Here is a 22993-nt window from a genome sequence, read left to right as displayed (position 1 = left end):
CAAGATCATAGCCTTGAAAGCTCTGTGGGGCAGCTCTACCCTGTCCCACAGAGTCACTATGAGTCGGAATCAGCTCAATGGCAATGAGTTTTTATAATACACAAACAGGAGTCCTGGTGGTACAATGGCTAAGCACTCTGCTGCTAACTGAGAGGTCAGTGCTTCGAATCCACCCAGCAGCTCTGTAAGAGAAAAGACCCTAGCTATCTGCTCCCATAAAGATTACAGCCTATTCAGGGGACATCTAAGTCAACTGGCAAAATAAATTCTATTAAGAAAACATTCTGCATCCCACTTTGAAATGTGACATCTGGGGTCTTAAACACTAGCAAGCGGCCATCTAAGATGCATCAATGAGTCTCAACCCACCTGGATCAAAGGAGAATGAAGAACACCAAGATCACAAGGTAATTACAAGCCCAAGAGACAGAAAGGGCCACGTGAACCAGAGACTACATCATCCTGAGACCAGAAGAACTAGATGGTGCTCAGCCACAACCGATGACTGCCCTGACCGGGAACACAACAGAGAACCCCGAGGGAGCAGGAAAGCAGTGGGATGAAGACCCCAAATTCTCATAAAAAGACCAGACTTAATGGTCTGACTAAGACTAGAAGAATCCTGGTGGTCATGGTCCCCAAACCTTCTTTTGGCCCAGGGCAGGAATCATTCCCGAAGACAACTCATCAGACATGGAAGGGACTGGACAATGGGTTGGAGACAGATGCTGATGAGGAGTGAGCTACTTGTATCAGGTGGACACCTGAGACTGTGTTGGCATCTCCTGTCTGGAGGGGAGATAGGAGGGTAGGGGGGTTAGAAACTGGCAAAACAGTCACTAAAGGAGCGACTGGAAGGAGGGAGCGGGCTGACTCATTAGGGGGAGAGTGAGTGGGAGTATGGAGTAAGGTGTATATAAGTTTATATGTGAGAGACTGACTTGATTTGTAAACTTTCACTTAAAGCACAATAAAAATTAAAAAAAAAGATTACAGCCTAGAAAACTCAATGGGACAGTTTTACTCTGTCCTAGAGGCACGCTATGAATTGGAATCAACTTGACGTCACCCAACAACAAAATACACACGGGGGTAGTGGTGGCTCAGTGGCAGAATTCTCACCTTCCGTGGAAGAGACCTGGGTTCAATTCCCAGCCAACGCACCTCATGCGCAGCCACCACCTGTCTGTCAGTGAAGGCTTGCGTGTCGCTATGATGCTGAACAGGTTTCAGTGGAGCTTCCAGACTAAGACAATCTAGGAAGAAAGGCCTCGAGATCTACTTCTGAAAAATCAGCCAATGAAAACGCTGTGAATCACAATGGTCTGATCCCGTGGTACGTGGGGTCACAGTGAGTCAGGGGCCAACTCAATAGCAGCTAACAACAGACTAGACAAACTATTTTGTAGTTTTCCAATTGTACGGAGAAGCCCCAAAGCAACCGGGTCAGCTAAGCAGTGTTTTCAAGGGTAACCAGAACCTGCTCACATTTTGGGACCTGGAGCTCTCAGTTCTACCCCTGTGGGTGCCCTGGCATCCTCCTAACTGCTCTACACAGTAGTGGGATGGACTGCAGCCAGCTGTGTGACTTTGGGCCTCTCTGGGCCTCAGTTTCCTCATCTTTAAAATGGGTATGGAGAGGACTGGTGGAGACAGTTCAGGTGGGGGTCATAGTGAGGATTCACTGCGTGTTAGTCACCACATCTGGGCATACGGCTGGAGCCCAGGGCAGACAAGTTGGGGATGGTCACCACCCTTATGTGTCCAACTGAACCAGTAAGTAGAACACTGGTAAACAGGCAGTGCTCCAGCTATCTCCAGCATTCCAGAACCATCCAGCCACCAGGGGACAAGCCTCGGTGCAGGCTTCTTCCAACACAAATCCTTCAAGCATGACAAGTGGCTTCTGTGGATAAATGTGCCCTCCCAACCCTCTCTCTTTCCCAGAGCCTCTCCGAAGTGATGGGGTACCACTCTGCGAGAAGTTATCCAGGTGGAATACGGCCACCAGTGTCACACAAGACAGGATGCCCTTACCTCCCTGCCTTGGGGTTGTACATGACCCCTCTCTCCCTCATCCCTAAAGCCTGTCAGCAAATCCGTTCTACACGTTCCCAGATCCATCCCCTTCTCCCCTTTTCTGCCCTAACTTCCTTCAGCCAAGTTGCCCAGGTTACAGCAATGCCTCCGCAGCCAGGGACAGATCTTTTTAAAATACAAGTCAGACCATACCGTGCACACACTTAAATGCCCCCCTGGCTTCCACCACACTAGGAACACAAGTCAACCTCCTCGCCACGGCCCACAAGGCCCTGTACAATCCGCCCTGTCACCTCTCTGCCCCACCCAGCTCCAGACACCCTGGCCTCCTTGCTTCACACCAGGCTGTCCTCTCAGCCTGGGCCATCGTCCACTGGGCGCCCACACTGCTCTCTCTGCTCTTCATTTGGACGTTGGCTTGGTGGCGCATCCAGGAAAAGGTCCTCTCTGTCCCCTTCCACATTGGGCTCTGTCCCTTTCCCCCCATTGTCTCTTTTCGCACCCTGGCACCTGCACTTCCTGCCTGTCTTGTTCACCACCATGTCCCCAGCACCCAGCAGTGTCTGGAACAAAGCAGGTGCTCAGTAAATGCCTGCTGAGAAGTAAACAGCAAGAGGGGCTTGCATCTCCAGGGTCCACGTGGCACTCAGGCACTGGGCTGAGCTCCATGGACAGAGGCCCTCATCTCACTGTCTAGGGTGTTCTCACCAGCCCTGTTTTCCAGATGGGGAAACTAAGGCTAGAGAGGGTAAGTCGCTTGAACCAAAGTCACACAGGTAACAGTGGCCCTCCTGACCACTAAGCCCCACAGCCGCCCGCTACCCCAGGCTATCTGTAGGTGGGAAAGCAGCCTGGACTCCATAGTCAGCAGCCACTCACATGTCACCCAGCACAGCCTGTTGGGTAATGTGGATGCCAGCCCAACCTGCTTCATTCCTGTTCCTGTCTGGGCACCACACCCTGGTCACCATACCACACAGCCGGAAGCAAAAATGGAAAAAAAAAAGCCAACTCCAGCCTCAGGCTTTGAAAAACAGAATCAGGATTCTAAAGACAGGAAAACTGAAGACTGGTGGTTGAGAGCCCAGATTCCAATCTCTGCTCAGCCATGGCATTGCTGTGTGACCTGGGCAAAGTCCATCATATCCCTGGCCCTCAATTTCTTCATCCGTAAAATGGGGATAACAGCACCCACACTGTCAGGTTGTCATCAGGACTAGAAGGATAAGCCGTGCGAAGCCTAGGGGCCAGCACAAGGTTTGAGCTTCTTGTTGTGGTTAGAGTAGGGCCCTAGTTCCATCGGACCAATTCACAAGGGCAACAAGGTCAGAGAGAAGTGAATCCCTGGCACCACCATGACAATCACAGTACCCTTCTCCTTGGTGCCATAGGGGATGACCTTGACACAGCCTTTCCTGGCAGACCTAACAAGATGATTCTAAACCTGCTTCCTCTCTAACACAGCAGCCCCCTTCCCGGGATCAGCCATGGGTACAACAAGCCTGTTAGCCTCCAAAGCTCTGTCACGAGGGTGAAAAACCAGAAACAACCTAAAAGCTCCAGGAGAACGGCCGGATGAAGTGGACCCAGCCAGACCTTAAAATACTACACAGCTGTAAAAGGGGCAAAGGAAAAATAGGCACTCAACAAGAGCTGGAGACTTCAAAACGGATAGGACAACTAGACCGAAGATCAACAAGGAAATATAAAGCCTGAGCAACACCATAAACCAAGAAGACTTAACAGATATATACAGTACCCTTCACCCAACAACAGAATATACATCCTTATCAAGTGTGCCTGGAGCACTCTCCAGGATAGACCACGTGTTAGGCCATAAAACAAGCCTCAGTAAATTTAAAAGGACGGAAATCTTATAAAATATGTTCTCTAACCACAATGAATGAAATTAGAAATCAATAACAGAAGAAAATTTGGGGAATTCACAAAAGTGTGAAAATTAAACATACTGCTAAATAAGCAATGGATCAAAAAAATAAATCACGAGTAAATTAGAAAATACTTTGAGATGAATGAAAATACAACATACCAAAAAACATGGGAGGCAATGAAAACAGTGCTTAAAGGTAAATTTATAGCTATATCTATATTAAAACACAAGAAAAATCTCAAAACAATAACCTAGCTTTCTACCTTAAGAAATTAGGAAAAGAAGAGTAAACCAAACCAAAGCAAGTAGAAAGAAGGAAATAATAATTAGGAAGGAGATAAATGTAATAAAGAAGAGAAAATAGAGAAGGTCAACAAAACCAAAAGTTGGTACTTTGAAAAGATCAACAAAACTTGGCAAATATTTTTTTACACTGACTAAGAAAAAAAGAGAGAGGACCCAAACTACTCAAATCAGGAATTGCTGAGAGGTCACCTCCACCAACCTTACGGAAGTGAAAAAGGATTATAAAGGAAAACTAGCAGATAACCTAGATGAGATAGACGAATTCCTAGAAAGACATAAATCACCAAACTGACTCAAGAAGACAAGAAGAAACAGATAATCTGATTAGACCTATAACTAGAGATTGAATTAAAAAAAAAAAAAAACTACCCACAAAAAAAAGCCCGGGTCCAAGTGGCTTCTCTAGTGAATTTTAATAAATATTTAAGAAGCACTGATGGCAAAGTGGTTAATAGCTTGGCTGCTAACCAAAAGGCTGGCAGTTCGAATCCACCAGCTGCTCCTTGGAAACCACATGTCCTACAGGTTCACTATGAGTCGAATCGACTCAATGGCAACAGTTTTTTTGGAGTAGTCAAGTGGTTAAGCACTCCGCTGCTAACAGAAAAGCTGGCAGTTTGGCCCCACCAGCTGCTCTGCAGAAGAATGATGCGGCAGTCTGCTTCCATAAAGATTTACAGCCTTGGAAACCCTAGAAAGCACTTCTACTCTGTCCTACAGGAATGCTTCCCAACTCATTCTATGAGGTCAATATTATCCTGATAGCAAAACCAGACAAAAACAACAGAAGAGAGCTACAAACTGATGTCTCTTATGAACATAAATACAAAAAATCTCCAACAAAACACAAAATCAAATCCAACAAGATAGAAAAAGGATTACATACCATCACTAAGTGGGATTTATCCCAGGAAAGCAAGGCTGGTTCAATATACAAAAACCAATCAAAACACTGTATTAACAGAACAAAAGACAAAAACCACATGATCATCTCAACAGATGCAAAAAAACCATTTGAAAAAACCCAACACTCTTTCATGATAAAAACAGTGAACAAACTAGAAACAGAAGGGAATTTACTCAACCAGATAAAGGTCACCTGCAAAAAAACTCACAGCCAACATTGTACTTTGTGGTTTACTAAGTAGGCTGAAAGCTTTCCCCCTAATAAAATCAGGAGCAATAAAAGATGTCCATTCACGCCACTTCTATTCAGCACCGTACTAAAGTTCGAGATAACGTAATTAAGCAATAAAAAGAAATAAAACGTATCCGGATTGGAAAGGAAGAAACTACCTCCATTCCCAGATGACATGACCTTATATAGAGAAAATTTAAGGAAGTGACCCCCCCCAAAAAATTGCAAAAACAAAAAAAGAGATAATAAATGATGAGCAAATTTTCAGGATGCAAGATCTAATAATCCAAAAATGAAATTAAGAAAACAATACCATTTATAATAGCATCGTAAAGAATAAAATCCTTAAAAACAAACTAAAGTCCAAGAGTTGTATACAGAAAACTAAAAAAAAAAAAAATCGTTTAAAGAAATTGAAGACCTAAATAAACAGAAAGGCATTCCCACATTCAAGAACTGGAAGACTTAATATTGTTAAGATGGCAGTACTCCCCAAACTGATCTACAGATTTCAATGCAGCAATCCCTTCAAAATTCCAGCTGCCTGTTTTGCAATAGTTGACAAGCTGATCTTAAGAGTTCATACGGAAAAGCAAGGAACTCAGAGGTGTCAAGACAATCTTCAAAAATAAAGAGCAAAGTTGGAAGACTCACACTTGCTAATCTCAAAACTTAATAGAGAGGTGCAGTAATCAACACTTAGTGATACTGGCATAAAAACAGACATACAGATCAATGGAATAGAACTGACAGTATTAGAAATAAACCTATACACCTTTGGTCAGGTGATTTTTTACGAAAGAACGAAGACAATTCGATGGGGAAAGAATAGTCTCTTTAATAAATGGTGGTGATACAACTGGATTTCCACGGGCAAAAATATAAAGTTGGATCCGTACTTCACATCATATACACAAATTAGCTGAAGATCGATCACAAACCTAAAAGAGTTAAAACTGTAAAACAGAAGAAAACACAGGAGTATATACATCTTCAGGACCTTGGATTAGGCAAAAGTTTCTCAGATGTGACACCAAAAGCGTAAGCAACGAAAGTCCCTTGAATGAGACTTTATCAAAAGTAAAACTTTTATCCTTCAAAGAACACTATCAAGAAAACAAAAGCTCACATAATGGGAGAAAATATCTGCAAATTATGCATCTCATAAGGGACTGGTATCGAGGAAATATAAAAAACTCTTGCCAATCAACAATAAAAAGACAAACAACCTGAGCAGCGACCACACGCCAGGCACCATGCAAGGGGCTGGGGCATACCCAGGAATAAGGCCCCACACTCAGAGCACTCACATTCAAGTGGGGAAAGACAGACAATAAACCAATAGATGGGACAATGACAGTGAGTGACAAGAAAAATTAAGTGGTAAAAGGGAACAAAGTGACAGAGGGACATTTTAGCAGGGTGGGCGGGGAAGGCCTCTTTGAGAATGGGACATTTGAGCAGAGGCCTGACAAACGGGACAAAATGAGATGTAGAGCTATCTGAGGGGAAGAGCATTCCAGGTGAAGGAAACAGCAAGTACAAAGGCCCTGAGGTGGGACCGAGCCTGACCTGTTTCAGGAACAGTGAGGAGTCCAGTGTAGCTCATCAGAGCAAGTGAGGGAGGAGTGGGGGGAGGTGAGGACAGGGAAGTGATGGGGCAGCAGGGGCGAGATCACGTAGGGCCTTGTGGGCCGTGGTGAGGACTCTGACTTTAACCCTAAGGGAGCTGGGAGCCATGGAGGGTTCTGAACAGAGGAGGAAGATGTCCTTAACAGACTCCCTCTGGCCATCATAGGAAGAACAGATTGCGGAACAGGAGGTGAAAGAGGCCAAGGCAGAAGGTGCAATACCAAGGAGGCAAATGCACTAGTCCAGGTGAGCAGGGAGGGTGGATACAATAATATACAATTACAAAAACTAATAACAACGTACTGGTATACAAAGATCTTTTTTGTAGAAATCAACAAGCTGATTCTAAATTTTACACATAAAGGCAAAGGAACTAAATGAGCCAAAAGAAACAAGAAAAAAAAAAAATTAAGAGAATTCACATAACCTGATTTCAAGACTTACTATAAAACTACAGTAATAAGGCGTGTGGTTTTGGCAAAAAGACAGACCCAGATATCAACGGAAGGGCTTAAAGAGCAAGAGCCAGGACAGAGCCACACGAATAAGGTCAATTGATTTCTGACAAAAGTGTAAGCGCAATTCAGTGGAGAAAGGATGGTTTTTACAGGAGTACTGGAAAAACTGGACATCCACATGCAAAAAAGTAAACCAGAGTCTATACCCCACACCTTACACAAAACTTAACTCAGAACGGACCATCTTTATGATCCACACAAAAACCTATACAATCATGTTTATATCAGCATTATTCATAGTCACCAAAAACTGGAGACAACCCAATGTCCTTCAGTGGATGGATGAATGGCTAAACTATGGTCCAACCATGTCACGCAGCAATAAAATGGAATGAAGTATTGATACATGCAATAGCTTAGATGGCTTTCAAATGTGTTATGCTGAGTGAAACAAACTTCCTGTCAAGTCGATTCCGACTCAAAGCGACCCTATAGTGAAACAAGCGACCCTATAAAGAGACAAGCCAGACTCAAAAGGCCATATGATGCCCTTTATATGATGGTCCTGAAAAGTCAAAGCCACAGGTATGGAGAACAACAGATCAGTGGTTTCGAGGGGCTGGATGTTGGGAGGGGGTGACTACAAGGGACATGGCGGGCGATTTGGGGGTGATGAAAGTATTTCATTTCTTGATTGTGGTGGTGGTTACACAACTCTTTGCAACTGTCAAAACTCATAGAAGTATATACTAAACTGGGTGAATTTTACTGTATGAAAATTATACCTCAAAAGAAAAAAAACTAATAAGAACGGTCTGTATATGCTGATGGAGTCCCTGGTTGGTGCAAATGGTTAACAAGCTCAGCTGCTAACCAAAAGGCTGGAGGTTTGAGTCCACCCAGAGGTATCTTGGAAGAAAGGCCTGGTAATCTACTTTTGAAAAATCAGCTATTGGAAAACAGCTCTACTCCGACATACATGAGGTTGCCATGAGTTGGAATCTATCAGTGGCAACTATTCTTTTTTTCTCTTCCAGGTGCTGATATACCAAGTTCTCCAGGAAATACTGTTAAGTAACAATATCGCTGTGCAGAACAGAGTGTAAAACTGTATATGGGGGAGCAGAAAAGAACACATTCATATTTGCTTCTATTTGCATAGAGAACCTATGAGAGAACACACAGGAAAATGTTAGCGGTGGTTAGCCTGCGGGGGCTGCCTCAGGAGCACACAGGGGAAGCCAGGCTTCGCTCTCTATACCTTTCAGGAAATTTTTTTACTTTGGAGCCATGTGTGTATATTATCTATACAATTATACCAAAAAGAATCTTCAATGCTTTCAGAGCATAGAGTATGAAAAGGAGAAAAATAGCAACTTTCCAGTGGAAAAACCTGGCAGACACCCCCTTAACCGAGAGATCAAGGTCAACATCACCAGTGACATGTCTTGTGTACCCCTGATATGACACCAACAGAAAGGCACCTCACCTTTGGGGTCTTCTTCCCCAAAACTCATAACCCCACTCTAATCATGACAAGATACCTGACAAGACCAAACACAGACATGCTACAAAATACCTGACTGCTAAGGTCATGGAAAACAGGACAGGCTGAGGAACTGTCACAGACCAGAGGAGACTGAAACACGATGGCTAAATGCAATGGGGGTCTGGGATGGGATCCTGGAACAGAAAAAGGACGTTAGGGAAAAACTGGGGAATTGGAATAAAGTCTGGCTTGAGTTAATCGTAACAGACGGAACAACTACTTGTCTCTACTCGCCAGGAGCAAAACACTAAGAAGGTAACCAAGAGCTCAGAGAAGAAGTAAGTCTACATGAGCCACGACCTCATCTAATCTGAGACCAGAACTAGATGGTGCCCAGCTACTGCCAATGACCATTCTGACGGGGGTAACAATACATGGTCCCGGATAGAATGGGAGAAAAATGTGGCGCACAACTCAAATTCTTAAAAAAAAAAAAGCTAGACAGGCTGGAACAGTAGAGAACAGATGGCTCCCTGAGACTATCGCCCTGAGATACTCTTTAAACCTAGAGCCGAGCCTATCCCCTGAGATTATCGTTTAGCAGAATAGCAGAGTGACACACAAAATAAAGGATATTACCTGTAGGATCGGTGCACTACTTAAAAACCATCTGTATGAGACCAAAAGGTCAACAATGACTCAAAAGCAAACATGTGAAGATAAGGGGGCAGGGAAACTAGAGTACTGGAAATAGAACAACCAGAACACAATTAAAGAGAATGATGACACATTGTGACAAATGTATCTAATGTCACTGAACAATTTGTGCAGAAATTGTCAAAAGGGAACCTAACTTGCTGCGCGAACTTTCACCAAAAACTCAATATTATTTTAAAAACAAAATAGTAATAGGCCAAGGTTAATGTCTTAGTTGTGACAAATGTACCATGGTAAGGTAAGATGTTCACATTCCAAGAAGTTAGGTGAAGCGTATACAGGTGCTCTCCGTACTATCTTTGCAACTTGTCCATAAATCTAAAAATTATTTCCAGAAAATCGAAAATTCTTCCAAAATAAAGTGTATTAAAGGCAAAAAGCAATGATGGTTGAACGACGTAATGAACATAATGTCACTGAATTATATACGTGAAGATTATTGAAATGTCAAATACTTTGTTACATACATATTTACCACAATTAAGAAAAAAAAAGCCAAAACAAAATAAAAAACAAAACCTCTGGAGACACTAAATGGGGCGGGGGGAAGGGTGCTGGTGAGAGATGGTCACATCCTGGAGAGATTTTGGACTTGATCCAAAGGGTTTGCTGATGGGCTCATAGTTGGGTGGAGGGGGACATTCATACACAGGAATACAGAAAAGTCTGCCCAGAGCCTCGTGCTTCTGGAGGTAGTGCCCACGCAACAGGCAGTAGAATCTCTACCTTACTCTGCACTTTCAGAGTGAATTTTTTTACCACGAGTAAACAGTGATAAAAAGAAACAGTTTAAAAACAAAGCCAACGCATCTTTTTCACCCAGTGCTGGGAGGCTATTCCAGGTGGAGCCCCCCAACCTCAGGGAAGCAGCCTGCCCCAAACTCATCGGCAACATGCAGGCCAGGGCAGCCACTGCAGAAGCCCAGCTTCCGTCTGAACAGCTTCCGCCCAGACGAGAGGAACTCGGTGTTGCAAGAAATGAAGATAACGCCAACCCAAACCACAGGAAGACTCTGAACTGAGCCGGTCACAGTCCCCTGATCTTGATGTATGGAACCCTGGCGCCCCATCGCCCCCAGCTTCCAAAGGCAACATCCTCAGAACCAGCAACCTTCCAGAAAGACCCTGTCTATCAGCACAGAAGACAGAGGCCCCGTGGCCTGGAACAGACCTGCCCTGTGTCCCAGACCCGCCACAGGGGCGTCCTCTGAGGCTGGCCCAGGCTGTGCCAGGGTGTATCACCCGGTGGGCGGGCAGGCGGGCGTAACCCCAGCTGGGACTGTTCTGCCTGCTCAGCTGGCCACCAGCCTGGCAGCCCCAAAAGATTCTTATCTCTGGGAAAGTGTGCCATGGGACAGAGTCTCCAGGGTGCCTCCTCCTTCTTCTGGGCGTGGGGGTCACTGGGGCCCTGGACAGCTCTGTCCATGGGGCCAGGTACAAGTGGGTTCAGATTGAGCCAAAGGAGGTTCCCCGTTACAAGCAAAGCAGTGGTTCTCCCTGGGACGCATGACTGGAATCCCCCAAAGCTTTCCATGGGTCTGTGGAGGGGCTTGCTCCCGGTATTTTATTACATTTCCACAGGACGCTAATCGGCTGCCAGAGTTAAGTAGCAGGATCGCGAGGCTTCCTTTCCTTGGTCCTGCTGTGCTCCAAGCAGACACTAGGGACACCCATGGGAGTGAGGTTGCCTCCGAACCCTCAGCCCCCATTGTGGGAACGCCAGTACCCATGCCTGGCATCCAGGCAGGAGGCAAGAGGGAAAATCCTACTGGTAGAGGGGGCCCTGGTCTGCCTCATTTCCCAGGCGGGGAAGCCAGCCCAGAGAGACCCCCAACCTGCCCGCTCTGGGGCCTAGGCCTATGACTATTATTACTGTTTTTATCAATAGGCACGGATCTCGGCCTTCCCACCTTGCTTCTCTCCCCACTGGAGCCCTCCCCCACCCTTCCCCCATCCACTGCCCCTCAACTGTTCAGTCCTGCACCCCCAGGTGGGCTGTGAGCCCCCAAGGTGAGGCTGGGGTCTGTTCTCTGGCCACCTTTTTCAATGAATGTGCAATGAAGTGAATTCCATTCTGGTTTCTAGGTACATTCATTCATCAGATACGCCCACTCTGACTGGGTACCAGGCCAGCAAGGAACAGCCAGGCTGACGTGGGGGAGGGGACCAGACAGCAGACACACACATGCAAATCATCCAGGTTCTATAAGAGCACTAAAGAAGGCCCACCTAGGCCAGTAGTCTGAGGGAGGGGGGCTCAGCAGGAGACGAGCAGGTCAGGGACAGCTTCTCAGGAGGCACGACCGAGTAGGGAGCCCAGTGCAGAGAGGGTGCGGTATGGCCAGACAGAGACAATGGAGATCCAGACACGTGAGACGGCAAAGGCTCTGGGTGGGAGTGAGCCTGGGGGTTCACAGGGAGCCAGGAGGTCTAAGTGAGCGAGGGAAAACACGAGGGAGGGGACGGGGCATCTGTGCAGGGTCCTGTGGGCCACAGCCAGGACTTAGGCTTTTGCTCAAAATAAAGTGGGAGCCATGGAGCAGAAGGGACATGCCTTCTCAGGTGTTCAAATTCCCTCTGCCACTATGGGAAGAACAGACTGTGTGGAGCAAAGGTGAAACCAAGGGACCAAGGAAGAGGCAACTGTGCTGGTCCAGGTGGGAGACAGTGAGGTAGCCTTAGAGGTGAGGAGTGGGTGGAGCATGGAGGAAACACGGGGACAACTCTCTGACCAGTTCCAATCCCATTCGTTCAATGTGGACAGCGAAGTAGCTGTTGGTGACCTGGCCGCCAGTGCCCGGGGGGGAGGTGAGGGCCACACACCCATTGTCATAACTTCCTACATGGGACTCACATGTCCCGGTTCAAATCCTGGGACTGTATGACTGGAAACAGCCTCAACATCCATCGCCAAGAGGTTAGCATTACTGATGTTCCCTTGGTATGACTGAGTGTTATGCAGTCATGAAAAAGAAAAGAAAGGCCCCTACGGATGACAGGGCAGGAGCCACGAGCTGGGCCCACGGCAAAGGTATGAGTTCAGTGGTCACCCTTTGCTTCCACCTCCAGTCTGCTCCTGTCCATCCTTCTTACCTCAGCTGGAAGACCAGCCACCAAGACATGTTACCTGACCACCACTGCCAAGGCTCCCTGTCAGAGCATCCATCTTCACATTTCTCCACCCACTGCTCTCAAACATGCCTTCTGAGGGGACAGGGAGCTCTTCAGCCTCACCCACCACCACCACATCCCCATTCAAACCCAGCCTCTGCCACTTGCTATTGTGATGCCATTCTCTACCGTTGACTAACAAATACTGGCTGAGTGAACAAGTGGGTAAGCTCAGTGGCTCAGAGGACCCCACTTGCCTGCCCCTCATCTATGAAACAGGGCCGACCCGAGCTGACACACATACAGTGCTTAGCATAAGGCCTGGCACACAGTGAGTGTGTCAAAAAGATGGAGGCACCATTCCCTGAGGAAGGCCAGAGCCACTCCTGAGTAAGCAACGCTATGTAGACACTGAAGGAGGAGCAAAACTGAGCAGCTGAGGGTTCGGCACCAGGCACCCCAGTGAGCACCACAAGGGCCCCACGAGGGTTTGGGTTATCCCTCAACACCCCACCTTCTTCCAGAAACCCTGAGGCCACTCTGGGGGCACAAATACACACAGAAGAGGAGTGAAATCTAAATCCAGCCCCCATGAAACTGGGCCAAAGAGAAAAGGAAGATAGGAAAATCAGGCCAAGGCAGGGGTGAAGGCGCTACTCCAGGTACAGACACCAGTACAGTGCTAGGCTCTGGGTTCAAGTCCACCTGCCAAAACTTCAGTGCTTTTGGACACACCGCTCACCCTCTGTCCTTCAGTTTCCTCATCAGTAAGTGGGGATCAATCACCTGCCTCAAAGTGGGTGAGGCACTCTGTGCCAAGGCCCCAGCATAGATCATGGTATTATAGAGGGTCATTGGGACAGCCACAGGGACTACCTGCTGGCCCTGGCCTTTGTTCTTACCCCCCCTGGGGCAGTCAGGATGCTCTAAGTAGCAGCTGCCAAAACACCAATGCGGAAAGACCTCCAAGATGTTTCAGGTGGTTGGAAAACAAATTGCCGAACAACGTAAACGGGGTGATCTCACTTTTCGCAAGAAGATACACTGAAAAAGAACCAACCCAAAACAGTACTATATATTTTCTACAGGCGCTGGCACACATCCTTACATAAACACAGGAGAAGGGGCCATCAGGATATACTTCAGACTGACAGTGTTGTTCCCACATAGAGGTGGGAAGGACAGGATGAGTGATCCGGTCTTTATCCTCATTTGTAACGGCTTCCCTTTTTACAGGAACACTGTTTTCACGCTCAAGTTGCCTAACTAAATTTCAGAAAAAGTAGGCATCTGGCGGGCAGTGTTTCGACCTTCACACTCCCGCTGGTCCTTGTCTCACCGTCTCCTTTGCATGTCTGCAGCGGCGCCTCGGCACCTGCCGTTTCCTCTGCCTGGGACATCCTTCTCCCGGGTCTTTACAAGGTGAGCTCCTTTGCAGGACACCCACCTCAACTACCCCATCTGAAACAGTCCCCCAGCCACTCCCTTACCCCTCTATCTTCACTACACTTCTTCCTCTCCAGAATGTTCTTGCTCCTTTAACTATTTGCCTGTTCTTTGTCCATCTCGGCCCCCCGCTAGGGCCCCCGCACCTGGCATACAGTAGTCACTACTTAAGGCATGCCAGTCAGACACACAACTAGCAACCTCAAAGGACCCTCAAAGCCACTGTTCCATCTGTGGTCTTGACCCCATCCTCGAACCCAACTGCCATGAAGTTCACTATTTACCTCCACTCCCAAGAGCTATGCCCACACCCTCCCCTCCCACCATCCTGGGTCCTCTGACTCTGGAGGAGACCAGACACAGTTCAAGCCCCAGTTTCAGCACCCTCCCTGTGTGACTTCAGACCAGTCCTTCTTTCTGGCCTTGGTTTCCCCACTTACTCCCCAGGGCCGCAGGAATGATGTGGTCAGATTTGACATATAAATTCCCTGAGCACGACATAACATAATCCCCCACAAATGCTGGCTTTTGTTATACCATAAAGACCCAACAGCAGATGAAACTGCTCTGGCTGAGGGTGACTCCGAGGGGGCCTACCTGACAACCCCCAGCCCCAGCAGCACTCCAGGAACCCACAACACACGCGGAAGCAGGCATCTTCTCTCAAGTGCCATCTTGTTTCGAAGGCAGGAGATTTTTTTCTTTTATTTAGATTACAGCTAATGCCCTATAAATACCTCATTATTGGGCTGCATTTTCCCAGTGCTTTAGCACAATAAGGGCTTAATTACAGTATGCAGTTGGCAACCACAGTAAATTAAGGGTTAGCTGATGTTCCTGTCTTTTCCAGCCATTTGAGGGGCCTGTAATTTCATCATTTTCATTCAAATCAGGCAAAAGCTTGGCAGATGCAGCCCTGAGCCAGATGCGAACGCCAGGAGGGAAACGGGACCCCATTCAGTGACAGGCCCCTTCTTCCCCAGCTACCTTTGAAAAATCGAAATCTATCGAGCGCTGTCCACAAGGCGGTCCTCCACTCTCCCAGAAACAACCTAGTTTATGACGACAAGATGCATCCAAGGTACTGAGGAAGGGTCATCACCTCTGGGCAAATAACTATGAAAAGCAGGTAGGCAGCCCAGAGCTGAGCTTCGGAGACATTTATCTTCCTGGTTTGAAGCATAAGCCCAAAACAAGCAAAAACAAACCAAGAATCACGTGGGGAGATGACCATACGTGGGGTCAGGGTGGTGTACCTCTTCCCAGGCGTTTCCCTATGCATATAAAAAAATAACTGTTTAATTTTATTGCAAGGAAAACGTACCTAACAAAATACAGGCCATCTCAACAATTTCTACATGTACAGCTCAGTGACACTGACTACATCCTTCAGGTGGTGCAGCCATTCCCGCTTTTCTTTTCCGAATCATTCCACTGCCATGAACATAAACTCGCTGCCCCTAAGCAAAAGCTCTCAATATAGCTGTTTTAAACAAAATGGGATCACGCCGCCTGTTCCATCTTATGTGGATTGCTCCCTGAATCACTATGTATTCTTCTACATCACTCTGAGTAGCTTTGTCATAGTCAGTTATCTGGACATATTGCTTGTCTAACCAATCCCTACTGCTGGGAGTTCTGGCTCCCAGTTTCCCACCACCATGCACGAGGTGGCTGTAAATAACACTGTTTGCAGCCAGGATGCCTGCTTAGGAACACCGGAGAAACAGCCTCACGCTAACGCTCAGGCCCTGCAGAAACGGGTCTGCATGTGTCCTGGTTCCAGCTGTATCCCCAGGCTAGAATAATGACTGACAGGCCTTCCATTCACATTTGTACTAAAATGATATTACTTATATTAACAAAGTAATAACGAATTCCTTCTCTTTACAGATACGGAAATCAAAAACTGATCATGACAGTCCTGACCCACAGCTAAATAGAGACCCTAACCCCCAAGATGGCACAGGCCCGGGCAATGTTTCGCTCTGTCATACATAAGGGTGCCACAAGACAGAGCTGACTCATCAACAACTAACAACCACCACCACCACCAAGATCACAAAAGGCACCGGCACGGGTCTAATATTTCACAAGGATTAGCTCATTTAGTCTTCAGCCTGGCCCTAGGAGGTAGGGACCATCCTACCCCCATTTTCCAGATGAGAAAGTTGAGGCCCAGAGAAGTAAGGTTACTCACCTGGTGCATGGCAGCACCAAGTTGGCCATATTCCCAGACCTCCCAGGCTGGCCCAGGTACTACAGACCACACAGGCAGAGCCTTGCCTGAGGCTTTCAAGATGTACTCTCATTCTGACAAAAGGAGACAGACAATGGAAACAGCAGCCATCATTTCCAAGTAGGTTTATACAGCTAAGATCCATTAAGAAACAAATCAGCCCAATGGGCAGACCACATGCCCTTCAGACTGGCAGGGACATGAGCTACTGGTCACGCGACATACATTTGTTCAGCACAAGGCAGCAGCCCCGCAGCACAGCCCCATCTCCCTGGAGGGACAAATCACCGGAGACCAATTGGAAACACAGCTGGAGAGGGTGGTACCCCGTAGGCAGCTGCTGCTTGTTAAAAGAAAAATGGCACAGGACCCTGAGGTACCTGTGAAAATAGAGGTAACGCTGAAAATCAAAGGACCTATAATTAGGGTTATTCTATACAGGGCGAGGGCCCTCAAGTTTGCTCAGAGCCACATCCAGAAAGATAGGAACAGTTTTTCCTCTGCTCAGTGCCCTCCCAGGCCCCCAAGGCTCTGAGTGGCTGCACCCTGCCCCACCCTGGTCCCTCCCTGTCCAGGTCTCTCACCACTCTCCCCTACACTGGCCTCCAGGCATGCTCCCGCCTCAGGGCCTTTGCACTGGCTGTCAAAGCCCACAGCCTCGAACGCTCTTCCCTGCACATCTCCACAGGGCTCCTTCACCTCCTTCAAGTGCCCCTCTTCAAATGTCTGCTCAAATGTCACCTTCCCGGGGAGGCCTTCACTGATCCCCTGTTTAAAACTGTAAACCTGCCTCTCGGGTCTCTCCTTTACCTTGCTTTTGTTTTTTCCATCATAGTTATCACCTCCTACCATGTTTCACTTACTGTGTTTCTCCTCTCTCTGTACCCATCTGGAAGGCCAGCTTCCCCAGGGCCGGGCACACAATGAACGTGCTCAGTTAAGAACCTTCAATCAACAACTAAAACACGTCTCATGTTTTCAGCAGAGCCCTGAGTGGCACAAACGGTGGTGTTTACAAAGTTTTGCTTTTGATTAGTTGCCAACCTTTAAAAATTAGATTTCACATCAAAATCCGGATTTCAGTGGTGCTAGAAAACAACCAGTAGTGCTCCAGAGTTTAGTGGTGTAGCGCACGGGCCTGGGTCCAAGGCCCTGCTCCAGCACGTTAGGCTGCATGGCTTTGGCCAAGAGGATCCTGCCTTCTTGGACCTCAGGTTCATTTTCTGTAAAATGGGGGAGATAACCGAACTGCTATCTGTAAAACTGGATCTGCTAACTTAAAGGTTGGCAATTTGAGTCCACCCAGAGACACGTCGGAAAAAATGTCTGGCAATCTACTTCTGAAAAATCGGCCACTGAAAACCCTATAGAACACAGTTCTATGTGACAAACATGTGGTTACCATGAGTCTGAGTAGACCTGATGGTTTGAAGCCCTAAGCACTGCCCCAAGCACTCAAATGAAGTCTCATTTAAACTCATTTCAAAGATGACAAAAGTAAGGCTCAGAAGGACTAAGACCCTTGCTCCAGAGCACGTATCAGTACTGACCGGGACCCACAAGGAGATCCTGTTAACAGCCCCGTTTCCTAGGTGAGGAAACTGAGGCTCAGTCAAGTAAGCTTCATAGGCTCAAGCCTGGGCCTGTGGGACTGGGAGTTGGAGGCCTCAACCTTGGCCTCCTCCTGCTCTTCTCTACAGGAACACATTCTCAAGCCCCTCCCTTTTGCCCTCTCCCAGCTTCAGGGGACAAATGACAAGCACCCCGAGGGAGTCATGACCTCCCTTCGCCTTAAGGCCACAGGTCTGTTGGTACTGTGTAGACAGGCCAAGAGTCTCAAACTCAAAGGATTCTAGGGCCAGGAGGCTCCAGGCATTCATGAAATGGGTCTGGGTGAGTACCAGGGAGTGGCGGGGACTGTGGCAGCTCTGGCAGCCAAACCTAGTCTAGCAGGGGCTGCTACTTCTGAGATCTAGGCGGTTGGTGCCAAGTGGGACACAGGCCCAGCAAGGCCAGATAATGATGGCAAACAGCAGCAGCCACGGGCACCAGGCCCTTCCTCCTCACCAGGGCCCTTCTGTCTACTCAACACACATTACTTCATCCAGTGCCGCAGGAAGGGTCCGGTTATCTCCCTCACTTTACAGAAAATGAACCTGAGGCCCAGAAAGCCAAGATCCCCTTGGCCAAAGTCATGCAGCCAAACATGGTAGAACAGGGCCTTGGACCCAGGCCCACGCACTATACCATGAAATTCTAGAGCGCTGCTGGCCATTTTCTAGTACCGCTGAAATCCAGATTTTGATGTGAAATCTCATTTTTAAAGGTTGGCAGCTAATTAAAAGCAAAACTTTGTAAACACCACACAGGTGAAACAAAGGGCCCAACAGGAGCCACCCATCCGCAACCCCTGAGCCAACTGGGCTGCTCTCACCCGGGCCACATTCTGAGACAAGCCACAGGGAAGCATCCAGGACACACAGCAAGCCCTACAGACCCCAGGTTCCAGACCTGGACGAAGGCCCCTGACACATGCTCTCGTTTATTCCCTGAAACCAGTCGGGACAGTCCACTGAATGCGTCCACTTTGCAGAAGAGAAAACTGAGGCTCTGAGCAGTGGCACGCCTTGGCTAAATTCACCAAAAGAATCCTCTGGCCCACCCTGAGCAGGGCTTTGAAGCTCAGAGGCCTTACCCATGTTTAAATTCTAACAGTACTTAAGCTCTGTTCCAGCACCCTGCACCTTAAGAGAGGCCTTTTAACAACTCTAATTTTCACGCAGTAAATTAATGCTCTTTAACAGCCAATGTCTACATTGCTGGGTTCTGGGAGGCAGTTGCCACAGGAGCAGGTAACCAATCACCAGTGGGGCAGGAGAGGTGGGGAGGGAAGAGAAATTCAGCGCTGCCAACCCAGAGCCCTCAATTCCTTAATGAACAGCTTCAAGCAAGAGGACTCAGCTCTTTGAGCCTCAGTTTCCTGCCCTGTAAAACGGAGATCATAACAGTATTAGCCTCATGGGGCTTAAATGAAATTCAGCATGGAACTCGAAGGCACTTAACTCTTATTAGCTTTTGCTGTTGTTCTGAGAGGAACCAGCCCAGTGAAGAGCAGCCCGGTCAGGCACCGCGCTAAGTAAGCACTTCCAACACACCATGTCACTGCATCCTTGCAACAGCCTTGTTGAGGGTCCAGGGCCCCATTTTTAGGAGGGGAAACCGAGGCCCAGAGAGGTCAAACAATCTGCACAAGGTCACAAAGCAAATGAAACAGAGAGAGCTTCACAGAGGCCCACCAGAGGCTGGAAAGGCAGGAAGACGGCCAGAGGGGCTCACAGCCCAGCCTGGTTGAGCCCAAGTTCAGAGGCATATTGACAGAACACAGCACCTAAGGCAAGCACTGAGATTGTACAATCTCTAAATTGCGCCCTGCCCCCCATTTGAGTGCCCACGGGCAATCTCTAAATTGCACTGCCCCCAGCCCCGACAATTTCAAAATGAACGGATGATGATAGCGGCAACAGGTCTTGTCCAGCTGCCTCAGTCACTTGCCTTTCATATTTGTAGCACCTGGGAAGATCATTTCCTACCTCATCTGGTTCCCCCCGGGCTTGTGCCTGGAGCAGGTATACCCCCACTCCCACCACACACACATACCCACCTGCCTCTGTGTCTATGGTGCTTGAGGCAGGACACAGAGGCAGGACATTGTGTCATGCCAGATTAATGGAAACCCTGGTGGCATAGTGATTAAGAGCTACAGCTGCTAACCAACAGGTCAGCAGTTCGAATCCACCAGGCACTCCTTGGAAACTCTATAGGGCAGTTCTACTCTGTCCTACAGGGTCCCTATGAGTCAGAATCGACTCAAGGGCAACGGGTTGGTTTTTTTGGTCATTGGCGCTTCCCCTTCAAGTGGAGTGGTACCCAGGGCATATGCCATGCCTACCATACCTTAGATCCACCTCTGCCCAAGCCCACACCTTTCCGCTACACTGGACAGAGGCCAACCCACCAGGGACACAGCAGCACAGAAGGAAATTCATGCGCTGGGATCACAACCCCAGGCCTCTGGGAAGGCAACAGCAGGTCTGGGTGTCCAGCCAGGCTCTGTTGCATACCAGCCCAGTGGCCTTGGGCAAGCGGTGAGTCCTTTCTGAACCTCCCTGCTCATTTCTAAGGTTAGGATGGTAACGAAATCACCCCATGCTCATTGTGGAATGCAACACACGGAACAAGGAAAGAACTCAGCTGGGGCCTGCTCAGTGAACGCTACCCCTTCACACTGATTAACAATAACAAGGACGATGATGTTACCATTGGCAGCCACACAGCCACAAATGGAGTCCCTTCCGGGAATAGCGAAGTGACCAGGAAGGTGGAAGGACAAGAGATGTGGGAGGGAGAGAGAAGAATCAACAGTCCTCAGTGGTTGTAGGGCCTGGTCTCATTCATTAGTTTCCTGAACACTGGAAATAGCCCAGAGAGTGGAATTTGCACACTGCACGGATGGGCAAACAGGCCTCTCCAGAACGGTCCAGAAAAGACTGTATCTCAGCTCTTATCACTGAGGGCTGATGAGGCAAAAAGCCCCTTCCCAGGCTCCAAGGAGTGCTCCCCAATTTGCAGGCTTTAACTTGGGGGCTGGCCCATGATCCAGGGCCCCAGAGCATCCTAACATGGCCCAGGAAAGAATTCCGGGGAAAGTTCCCCAGGTCGTACTTCCAACAGAGAGTTGAACAGATTCAAGCCTCATCCTTTCGCTCTCTTCTCCCCTACTCCTTTTCCCCACCCCCTGCCAGAAGGGTTAGGCCAGACAGATGAAAAGCTAGGAGCTGCTGGGACTGTCATGGTAGACTAGGAGATGGACAGACATTGGATCCACCAGTACAGACAGACAGAAGGATCTGTTTGGAAGAGAGAAGCCAGGGTCCACCAGGGACCCAAATGAAGTGTCATCCCAGGAGAGCAAAACAACAGGGTCCTCCTTGGGTCCAGACAGCCAGTTAGATGGAGGAGACCAGCTAGGGTAACTCGACAGAGGGACGGGTAAGTGCTAACGTCTGTGAGGGGAACGGATAGGCAGCCAGACAGCAGAGGTCATCCTGAACAGCTAGCCAATCAGCAGGGGGCTGCCCGTGGGACTGGACAGATGGACAGCCAAATGGTGGTAGGGAGGTCTCTCCAAGCCAGACACAGCCAGCCAGAACGAGCTGCCCCTGATAAATGGCCAGCCGACTGCAGGGATCACCCCAATAGTTACCGAGGTGGCGCGTTCGCCTCTGGTAAACGGACAGACAGACGGAGTAGAGGGGGACCTACCCCAACCCAAAGGCAACCAGATGGCAGAGTTTACCCACGAAGGCTGGGAACGTGACACACCGCAGGGGTCAATGGCGCCTTCTGCTCCACGCCCCCCAGACTGTAGGAACGCCCCTGGGGCCTGGGCCGGCTCCCCATTGCCTGTAGGGAGCCCTCCACCCAGAGCGCCCCACAGGGCCCGCCTCCCAGTCCCTGTCCCCGTCGCCGGCACGCAAGCGCCGCAGTTACGCCGGCGGCGCAAGGCGCGCCATTCCCGGGCCGCCCTCCGCGCCCTAGGCCACCGCCCGCCCGCCGTTCCCGCGGCGCTCGCTCACCGGCCCACGAAGTTCTCGAGCACCGAGCTCTTGCCAGCGCTCTGGCCGCCCACTACGGCGATCTGCGGCAGGTCCAGGTGGCAGCTCTGGCCGATGGAGCTGAAGGCGTCCTGCAGCTTGTTGACCAGTGGGATCAGCTCTTCCATCCCGCGGTTGCCCATGGCGCCGGCCGCCCCGGCCCGAGCGCCCCGCGCTCCCCGCCCGCCCCCGACTCAACGACGCGCCCCGCGGCGTCCGCGGCCGTTGCTCCCCGCCCGCCTGGGCCTCGGCGCTCCGCTCGGCTCCCGGCTCGGCCTCACTGTCGCCGCCTCATCCGGTTCTCAGGCAACACCCGACCTGAGCGACCTCCCGCCGGGGCCCCCGGGCTGGGCTTAAAACCATCGCGCCGCTCTTGATTGGTCAACCTGGCTGCCACTCGGGTACTCGAGCCAATGGAAGCGAGGCACGAGTTTACGGCTGAATAAGCCTTCCCCTAGGGAGCTTCTCGTGGACTCATTGGAAGGAAGAACTGTCGTTGTTATGCAAGAACCAATAGCGGCCGGAGCCAAGTTGTCAAGGCCGGGAGGCGGTGTTTCAGGAAAAGGTATGTTGGTCCCGCCCTTTGAAGAGGCATTCTGCCACTTTATTGGTAGAAAAACCCGCCAGTCCGGAAAGCCACCAATGATGTTAGGGCTCGATCCTTAGACACTGGTTTGTCACTTCACGCTAGTTCCCTAAAAATTTCCCATTGGCTTATATAAATATCACTCCGTTCCTCCAGCCAACAGATCAGAAGAGGGCAGGCTTTACATCTGAATTCTGATTCTGATTGAGAACTGTATCTGTCAATCAAAGTAACTCGTTCTTAACTTGTGATTGTTGACCGCCTGTTGGAAGACTTCTGGAGTACA

The 22993-nt window shown here is 49.0% G+C and overlaps 1 protein-coding gene across 7 annotated transcripts in view; it reads right to left on the bottom strand.

Annotated features, from left to right (window-relative positions):
• DNM2 (dynamin 2) overlaps positions 1-22298 on the bottom strand; it is a 94750-nt gene extending 72452 nt beyond the window's left edge. For 4 of the 7 annotated variants that reach the window (XM_064280664.1, XM_064280658.1, XM_064280659.1 and 1 more), the window contains exon 1: positions 22104-22297. In XM_064280664.1, coding sequence (XP_064136734.1) covers positions 22104-22264 — 161 coding nt within the window. In that variant the 5' untranslated portion in view covers positions 22265-22297. Of the gene's footprint in view, positions 1-22103 lie in introns of all 7 variants that reach the window. The other 3 variants (XM_023552427.2, XM_064280660.1, XM_064280662.1) reach the window with 1 other exon arrangement.
• Positions 22299-22993: the final 695 nt, after the last annotated feature.

The sequence above is a fragment of the Loxodonta africana genome, chromosome 3 (genome assembly GCF_030014295.1).
Source record: "Loxodonta africana isolate mLoxAfr1 chromosome 3, mLoxAfr1.hap2, whole genome shotgun sequence".
Taxonomy (NCBI): domain Eukaryota; kingdom Metazoa; phylum Chordata; class Mammalia; order Proboscidea; family Elephantidae; genus Loxodonta; species Loxodonta africana.
This window is presented reverse-complemented; position numbering and strand designations above follow the sequence as displayed.